Here is a 9,370-nt window from a genome sequence, read left to right as displayed (position 1 = left end):
AAAACTTTAAGATGTCTTTTAGTATTCCTATATTTTTATCTATATAAATTCATCTTTTTTTGTTTCATGAAACTCACATCCAAAATTATCCTTTTCATTTTATAGTTAAAGTAGTGAAGCCATTAACATCTAAAGTATATGATATATCTACCTTAGTCTGATTATATATCAATTTATGAAAATACAGTGAATTTTCTATTTGATTCATGCTTTAGCTTTGACTCGATGGAGAAGACTTTTGAATTTTGATTGGATATGAGAGAAGGTGTCGATAAAAACTTGGAAAATTATGTATCGATTTTGTATTTCTTTTTCATTTATATAATGTTATGATTAAAGTCTTAAGAACGATGCGTATGTTATTTTTTTTATATTTCTCTATTAGTTTTCTTTAATTTAATTTTCTAGAAATTATTATCATAACATTTATTTGAGATTGTTGCATTTTAGTACTCATTACACACATGTTTTCATTGAATTTTAATCATCTTAACGAATTTATAACATATTTCATGAGACACATATGTTACACGTGTCCAGAAACTAGTATCTCAAAAATATAAGAATCATCAAGAATTGAACCTTAATGGCTTTCATGACCAAACGTTTTTAACATTTAGATTGAGAGTTAGTTAAAATGCGTGATCCACAAAAAATTGAATACTAGTGGCAATTCCAGTCTCTTTTAACTGAAGTAATACAAACCCCAGAGGTCAAAATTATAGGAATTGAAAGAATATGTTGATACATACAGCTTTGTATCCCAAGATTCACTGTACCCAGAAAGTGAAATCAGTGAATTCATCTGTTTCTGAAAGCACAATTTTAAAAGATGTCCCCTTTCATTCTCAAATGCAAAATGAGTTGAATCAATTGAAGAAAAGGGTTATAGACCCTTTGAGTAGTAGTAACAAATTTTGCTTTTGCTGCAGTAGAAGACACGTTATGGCAGCACTAGGAGCAGCTGCTCTATTGCCTATTCATCCTTCACATGCTTCTGATGTTTCATCTCCTGCTGACCCCATGGTAAAATATATAATGCTTCACTTCTACTCTTTTACTTCCTCTTTTCCTAATTACTTGTCCACTTTTGAATTGACACACCTATTAAGAAAACAATTATTGACATGGTGACTTTACCATTATTCCCCTATTAATTATGATTAATTATGAAGTGGATAAATTAAAAATTTAAGATTTTCAAAAAGTTCTACCTTTTTCAAAGTAATTAATTGAGGATATAATAGGTAAATTTTTTTTTGTCATTTCTTGATTTGTCAAAATGGACAAATAATTGAGAACAACTATAAAATAAAAAATGGACAAGTAATTAGGGACAGAGGGAGTACCATATATATGTCGTGTTTGATTGGGCACGGAGTTTAAGAACTGTTTAAATGGGTTAGAATCTCATATTGATTGGGGAATGTACTGGTGGGCAATCCTTCTGTCGTGAGCTAGCTTATGTAGTTGTGTTAGGCCAAAAGGTCATATCTTTCATGATATTAGAGCAAGGTTAGTTCTTGTTTGGGCCCCATGTTATATTGTCCATGCTCCGATCGGTGGTCCGGGCGTGCAAGGGTGTTAGAATGGGTTAGACTTTAGAGTATCACATTGATTGGGGAATGACCAGGTGGTTTCCTTATATTGACTTGGGCAAGGGGAGAGATAGCTTTTGGGTTTTCTTACAAGAAAAAAAAATGGCTTAAACAAGTCACAACATTGATATGACTATAAAAGCATGTCATTAATGGTAAACTGGTAAGGTTAAAGTTAAGGAGGTTTCAAATTTAGAAAAGGTGTATTGTTTCTTGGAACCGACTAAAAAAGGAAGAATACCATATAAAATGGAAGTGAGACAAAGTTGATTGATTGACTTGTCTGACATAAAATTGGTAATTTTCCTACACTTGTAAATAGACAGTCACAGAATTTAGTTTTTAAGTTGAAAATGTGGAATGCTGGCTGTTAAAGTTGTGAACTTTTAAGTTCAAAAGGTCTTTGCTAGTTATTTTCCCAATCTGGAAGTAGTCATTACAGGGAAGTTTTAACATTCAGGAAACCGTCTATATTGAAGAAGCACGATTTACATTCAATTAATCCAAGTTGTTGCATGAAAATGTTCTATGGGGACAAAGTATGATAGTAAGATTTAGGCTGCTCTTTCCTAAGAGTTATCCAAACTGGTTAAGCAAGAACAATGTGACAAACTTTGCAGTGAGCTATTTTGTTCATATTGTAGTTGCTCAATCGCAATTCAACAAATGTTGCAGTTTTGATAAGATTTAGGCTGCTCTATCCTAGGAGTTATCAGAACTGGTTAGGTAAGAACAATGTGACAAACTTTGCAGTGAACTCGATTTGTTCATATTGTAGTTGCTCAATTGTAATTCAACAAATGTTGCAGTTTTGATAAGATTTAGGCTGCTCTTTCCTAAGAGTTATCAGAACTAGTTGTGACAAACTTGGCAGTGAGCTAGATTTGTTCATATTGTAGTTGCTCAATCGCAATTCAACAAATGTTGCAGTTTTAGCATCAATGTGCTTTATGAGTGACTTTATCAATCACTGATCTTACATGTAGGCAATGTTGAATAGGTTGCATCCTCCTAGGCCTGATTGGTACGAGGAGTTTTATGCAACAGCCATGAACACAAGTATGAAATCTTATGAAGCTGAGGTTAGCTCATACTGTCCACTTGAGAGCTGCAGAGATTATTTTTAATTAGTAAATGATGGAAATACATAAGATTTTCTGAACTTATACCCTTTTTCTGTAAGATTGAAGGTTACAAGTCAGAGCTTTTTGCTAATCTGAGAGGTCAGGCCAAACAAATCCTCGAAATTGGCATTGGGACAGGTCCAAATTTGAAGTATTATGCCAGTGAGGGGGGCACTTCCGTTTATGGCGTTGATCCAAACAGGAAGATGGAGAAATATGCACAAGCAGCAGCAGAGACTGCAGGCCTTCCAGCTGCGAATTTCAAATTCCTGCATGCAGTACGTATCTTTAACAAGACTCAATAAATCTATATCATCATGGTATTTAAGTTATATACTCCGTGCATTTCAATTTGTTTGTTTGGTTTTGACTTGGCACTGAGTTTAAGAAAATAAAGAAGACTTTTGAATATTGTGGTCTTAAACTAATGTTATGTAGAATGTATAAAAATACTCTTTAATTTTCTGGTCTTAAATCTAACATGTGAAAAGTTAGAATTAAAAGAGTTGTCATTAAAGGAAAGAGAGATTCTTTTTGAAATGGACTAAAAAAGAAAATAAGACACATAAATAAATGGAGGGAGTAGCTTTTTTGGAGAATACATTGCAAAGTTATAACAGAATGGCTTTATTGTTAAGCCTACATACTTTTATCAGCTCAGGTTAACTTGTAGGCATAAAAGACCTTTTATGATAAAACATTACTTTTTATGGCTTTCCCTATGATGTGCTTTTGCTATTTCAGTAATCAGTTTAATGCTTCTATGTAACAGCATCAGCATAAACTAGTGTATGGTAATCAAACTATGCTGTTTGTAGCCATTCCATTATTCTTTTTGGTTATCTTCTAGGCATAGTTTCTTTCTTTTCTTTTCGGTTATGGATATGATAAATTGTAAGTAATTTTAATTAATTCTTCCCTTTTTCCCTCTTATGGCTTTTCGTCATGTGCTATATCCTTTTTCTACTCGACTACTTTTTAGGTGTTCTTCTCTTGTTTGTTCGAGACCCGACTTTTCTTCGTGTATTTCACTTTAGTCATTCTTCTCTCTTCTTTTTGTTGCTTTGCTTACACTTTTTATCAGGGCTTTTCGTTGTGTGTATTTTCGGCTGATTAATGTAATGCAAATACCTCAAGAGTGTGATTGTTGTATTTTCTTTAGCTGGCACCTAGTTACTTACCCGTCATTAACAGGAGACGTATCTAATACATAATAGGAAACTTTAAAGTTGAAGTTGATGGTCTCATGCAGGTTTCTGAGTCCTTGCCATTACGTGATGATTCAGTTGATGCTGTCATTGGCACTCTTGTATTATGTTCTGTCGCAGATGTTAATCTGACACTGCAGGGTATATAATCTCTTTTAGTTTTATGCTTTCATATTGCAGTTCAATTCATAGGCTTATCCTGCTCACGAATTACATCGAAGTAGTTCAGTAAACTTCATATCAAACATAAACCTATGTCGTTTAACCATCAGCGTGCCTTTGTATTTAGATTCTTTTCATGTATCTTATGTATTATCTTGTAGTTATTTTTTGTATATTTACAATCTTATCCTAGGTGATGTCCTTATTTGATGAAGTTTGATGTACTTATCACATGTTTGAGTTTCCCACTATAAATATATAAAACAAAACAGGCTCATTTCTTTGGCCCTTTACTAAACTTGCTCATTTTGCTGTAGAATCCACTCTTTTTGAACATTTAATTTTTTGCTGTTCAGAGAGCAAAAGTGATTTCGGCATAGGACTTCAATGACCTTATCTTAAAATGTTTACCCTAAAAATGCACAAAGTTACCAAAGACGAAGGAGCATTATGCCCTGATTCTATTTATGCTGCAGCTTATATATCTGCTTTTCTGCTGAAATATTCTTGCTCATCTAAACTTACAGTGACCCTAAAACTTCTAAAAATGTCAGTTTGATTGTTCGGGTAAATGCAAAATATTTCTTGTACTGTCAATGGTCTTAACACATAATCCTAATCATGTTAGTCTATAGAACCTCGACTTTCTTTTTGATAATTATCTCCATTGGTTCCTGAAGCTGCCGAGCTATTAGTCCAAAATGTTGTGGTGATCACGTCGTTTTCATTAAAAAAAATATTGACTCTTTGCCAGGATGTTGATGTATGTGTACATCCTTGTTGTTGTCTGTATACTTTCTTTTCTTTGATAGGATGGTTGAAAAGGATTAAGTCCTGATATAATGCTTTATCATTTTTCTCTTAGAGGTCAGAAGGGTGCTCAAGCCTGGTGGCATTTACCTCTTTGTTGAACATGTGGCTGCAGCAGGTAAAGATAATAGTTACACTCGTCGTGTTAAATGTTTGTGTCTCTCCCGAGTGTGTTTTCTGCATCAAGTAAAAATTGTACTTTTTCTGATTGCAATTGGACAGATGGCACAGCTCTCAGATTTGTTCAGGGATTGCTTGATCCGTTGCAGCAGGCTGTCGCAGATGGTTGTCATTTTACCAGGAAAACAGGAAAGAACATATATGAAGCCGGTTTCTCAAATGTAGATAGTCGTCAAGTCGTGTTATCAACTGCCTCTCTGATAAATCCTCATATCATTGGCATAGCTCGCAACTAGATATATCCAAGTGTTTACAATGGTGTCTTTGTGAATCTTTAGCTCGTGATCTTGAACTTCTCCACAACATATTTCAACCGGCTAGTTATATTGCACCCGAACAACAAGGGCACAACAGTTACAGTAGAATTATGCATCATCATTTACAAGTAAAGAGATGAGTTTTTATTCTTATTTTGTATAATAACATTGGCTTGATTAAAAAGAGCGACATGGTCAGTGAAGATTCATATAGCCAACTCCTAACTTGTTCGAGATTGAGGCGTAGTAGTAGTAGTTGTTGTTGTTGTATTTTTCCTGCAAAGAGATCAATCTTGTTCTTGACATTGAGTTATATTTACTAGTTTGATAGTGTCTTGAGTGAAAACATCAGATTTCACTGCACTTTGTTCATAATCTATGCATTGTGCATATCAGAAATGTATATTTAAGGTTCAAATACTTGCAAGAACAAATTCAAGAATGTTTCTTGATATGTTTTTGAGTTGAGTGAATGCCCATTTATTACATGATTTTTTTGACATTTTGACTTTTGATTCAACAACAATAATATAGAACATGATATTATCTAAATCAAGTTATTGATGCTAAATTCACTAGATATAGGATATTGAGTACACAAAATTATACCCAGGAAAGTTGGTTTCATCTAATTGTCATAACTAATGGCACAAGTAGAAACCTTAACATGTTTTAGAGTTCACAAGTTCTTATCCATCTCTTATTAAGTTAGTTTTCAGCTAAAGTTATTTAGTTTTCATCCAAAGGTATCATGCAAAAAGACAAGATCATAATACGTTATATGAAAGACGACTAAGTAACTATGCTACTATTGGTACTTCGAATTAGACCAAAATATTCTTGCTTGCATTTAGCCATGGTGATTAAGTTGCAAAAGCATGTCTTTTTGAGCTCTAGTTTCTCAAAGGTTGAGAGACTTTTTTTAGCATGAATTGAAGCATTAGAATGTTAGTTGGCACAACAAACCAACCTAGATGATAAATGCACCACTATTAGTATAAAGAGAGGCATATGAAGAAATAGATGTATGTATAGCAAGTAACAAATGAAACTAGTTGCTTTATGTTAACATGATTTAATGTTTAAAAACAACGATCTATGTGTATAATGTTATAGCGCATTAAACCAAAGTTGAAACCATGAAAGAACAATCAAGAACAAAACTCGTTGCACATGAATCTGTGACGACCTACACTTAAATATACACATATTATGTTGTAATAGTAAAATAAAATTTTAAATTATAATTTTGAAGAAACGAGTAATGATTCAATCATCAAGAATGTAATTATGATTTGTAAAAAAAATTAGTTGAGGTAAATAAGATTTATTAAGAAAATATAACATACATTTGCTTTATACTCCAAGAAGAACAAATAGTTTGTTCATGTATGTGTTCATCTTCAATGACCTTTGAACCAACAATTCCATGACCAAATCTTATTGGATTTTTGTGATTCTTGATTTGACAGACTCCTTATTTAGTTTCTTATCATATCAAAAGAAAAAAACAGTATTTTACTCGAAGCATTGACCTAAAATCACCCAAAACTACAAAAGACTCCAAGAAACTCATTGATCAGACCACTTGCTGTTCAAAATTAAAAATCTCCCAGATTTCTCATTCAAAAATTCCAAAAATATACTCTTTAGAAAGCTCACAAAATTATCTACCTATATAATTTTATTTTGTTAAATTCCATTAAGTATAACTCATGTTATGCCTATATTAATTGAGCATAAAAACACAGCTCAAAGAACTAAAACAAGCTTTTCTTGTTACAATCTCAATCTCTGTCCAAGTCACCTACCATTATGAACCGTAGATGAAGTTTCATCCAACGGCTTATATTCAAAATTCGTTTAAAGTATTAATCCGCGTCAAAAGGCTATTAACCAATCAGCTTTCAAAATTCTGGATACGAATTTATTTTAGCTTACTATATATGGTCTTCTCAATTTCATCACAAATGCATACAAGCAAAATAGAAATTCCAGTAGTTCTACAGATCTTAGAAACCCTAATTTGAAGTTTCTGCAAAGATGGCGACTGAAGAACCAGTTGTAGCAATCGAGCCTGTGAATGAACAGGTGGCGGTAGCTGAACCAGCGACGGAAGAAAATCCACCGGCGGAGATTGATGAACCAAAGAAAGAGAAGGAGATCAAGGCGAAAAAATCATCTGCTCCGAGGAAGAGAAATCCTCCGACTCATCCTTCCTACTTTGAGGTAAATTGATTGTGGATTTGTTATTAATCGAAGTTGTTGTTTAATTTGCCGATTAGCTAACTTGAAATGTTATGCAGATGATTAAAGAGGCGATTGTAACATTGAAGGATAAAACTGGATCGAGTCAGTATGCGATCACAAAGTTCATTGAAGATAAGCAGAAAAATCTTCCATCAAATTTCAGGAAAATGTTGCTTGTTCAATTGAAGAAGCTTGTGGCTTCTGGTAAACTTGTCAAGGTTAAGAGCTCCTACAAGCTTCCAGCTCCAAAGGCAGCTGCTACTGCGCCTGCTAAGAAGAAGCCAGTAGCTAAGCCAAAAGCAACACAGGCAAAGAAGGCAACCAAGGCAAAGCCGAAGCCAAAACCAAAGGTTGTTGCTCCAAAGGCTAAAACTGCTACCAAATCAAAAGCTAAGCCAAAGCCTGTTGTTGCTGCTAAAGCTAAACCAGCTGCAAAGCCTAAGGCAGTTGTAGCAAAGCCGAAAGCAGCTGTAAAGACTAAAGCCCCTGTGAAAGCTAAGGCTGCTGTAAAGCCAAAAGCTGCTAATGAGAAGCCAGCTAAGGTAGCAAGGACATCTACAAGGTCGACTCCGTCGAGGAAAGCTGCACCGAAGCCAGCTGCTAAAAAGGCGCCGGTGAAGAAAACTCCGGTGAAGAGTGTGAAATCTAAGACCGTGAAATCGCCGGCGAAGAAAGCATCTGCCAGAAAGGCGAAGAAGTGATCTAGTGTAGGAGGAGGGGTAGCATTGTAAATTTTCTTCATCTTTGTGGGTGGTTTGTATGTGCGGCCCAATATAGAAAATAGTATTTTAAATTCCAGTTGTAATTTTCTTTTTTTTTTTGTTTTATAATAATCCATTTTAGTTGAGTTTATGCCCTTAATTATCTTCTCTTCATTATTATTGTTATATATATATATACCAAATTTAATGTGTAGCCGGTCAAATATTGAAATGCATCATCATTAATTATCCATTTATAATGCACACACAATGCATTAAAATTTGTATTGATTTTACATTATAACAAAAATCTAATTTCTCGGCTCTTTAAATATTGTGAAACGCAGTATAAGCTGTGTATTATATTCCAAAGATAACATAATAAAATTATCATTTTTTTATTGCTAAATTAAAATTTAAGAGGCTAAACTCAAAATACAAAACCAAAATTGGAGAAGTCATTAGACATCAGTAAAGTGTCCTTTAAATATTAGTTTTGCGTTAACATATTGACTTGTGTTTTATATATATAAAAAATGTTAATATGAAGTCTAGCATAAAATACACTTAAAAAAATGCTAACGAAGCATAAATCATAATTCTTTAGTCCATATTAATTAAATTTTTACACTTTTTTTTATTCTTCAAAATTAAAGATGAATGTTGGAATCTTTTTTCTATATTTGCCATTTTCATGAAGTTTTATATTTTGTAAGAGATAAATTTAGAGTAGCAAATTCAATCCAAGTTGATATGTAACCCAAATTAACTCATGAGAAATTTTGTTAATTCTTTTTCTAGTTTGATAAATTATATATAGCCATAGTAAAGAGAAAAATATTTTCTATTGATGCAAAAAACTTTTAAACAAACAAATAAAATAATAGTATTAAACTTAGTAAAATTGGGTTGGATTGTATCTTGATCCATTCTATAACCCATTACTTGACCCGTTTTTAACTCAACCCGTATTGATCTAAGCAAAATTGAGTTGGTTTTTAACTCATTTTTTGTCTTGACTCATTATAATCCGCTAAAATTTGACTCAACTCGCTCAATTGTCGGCCCTACAAAAATCAT

The 9,370-nt window shown here is 33.2% G+C and overlaps 2 protein-coding genes across 3 annotated transcripts; both read left to right on the top strand.

Annotated features, from left to right (window-relative positions):
- Positions 1 to 700: 700 nt before the first annotated feature.
- Positions 701 to 5,807, top strand: LOC125807540 (uncharacterized). 2 transcript variants are annotated; one of them, XM_049487267.1, is made up of 6 exons: positions 701 to 1,026; positions 2,585 to 2,680; positions 2,782 to 3,000; positions 3,975 to 4,071; positions 4,958 to 5,020; positions 5,134 to 5,807. In XM_049487267.1, the coding sequence occupies exons 1-6, from the start codon at positions 739 to 741 to the stop codon at positions 5,316 to 5,318; spliced, it is 948 nt and encodes a 315-aa protein (XP_049343224.1). In that variant the 5' UTR covers positions 701 to 738; the 3' UTR covers positions 5,319 to 5,807. The 2 variants fall into 2 exon arrangements, with proteins under 2 accessions (XP_049343224.1, XP_049343223.1); XM_049487266.1 differs by having other exon boundaries at positions 5,125 to 5,807.
- Positions 5,808 to 7,308: 1,501 nt separating this feature from the next.
- On the top strand, positions 7,309 to 8,436 carry LOC125807530 (histone H1-like). The gene is made up of 2 exons (XM_049487254.1): positions 7,309 to 7,568; positions 7,646 to 8,436. Exons 1-2 carry the CDS (start codon positions 7,383 to 7,385, stop codon positions 8,288 to 8,290), a joined length of 831 nt encoding a protein of 276 aa, XP_049343211.1. The 5' UTR covers positions 7,309 to 7,382; the 3' UTR covers positions 8,291 to 8,436.
- The last annotated feature ends 934 nt before the right edge of the window (positions 8,437 to 9,370 follow it).

The sequence above is a fragment of the Solanum verrucosum genome, unplaced genomic scaffold (assembly GCF_900185275.1).
Source record: "Solanum verrucosum unplaced genomic scaffold, falcon-dt-bn FXZP01000183.1, whole genome shotgun sequence".
NCBI lineage: Eukaryota > Viridiplantae > Streptophyta > Magnoliopsida > Solanales > Solanaceae > Solanum > Solanum verrucosum.
The sequence above is the reverse complement of the archived record's forward strand: the minus strand, read 5'-3'. Positions and strand labels throughout refer to the sequence as shown.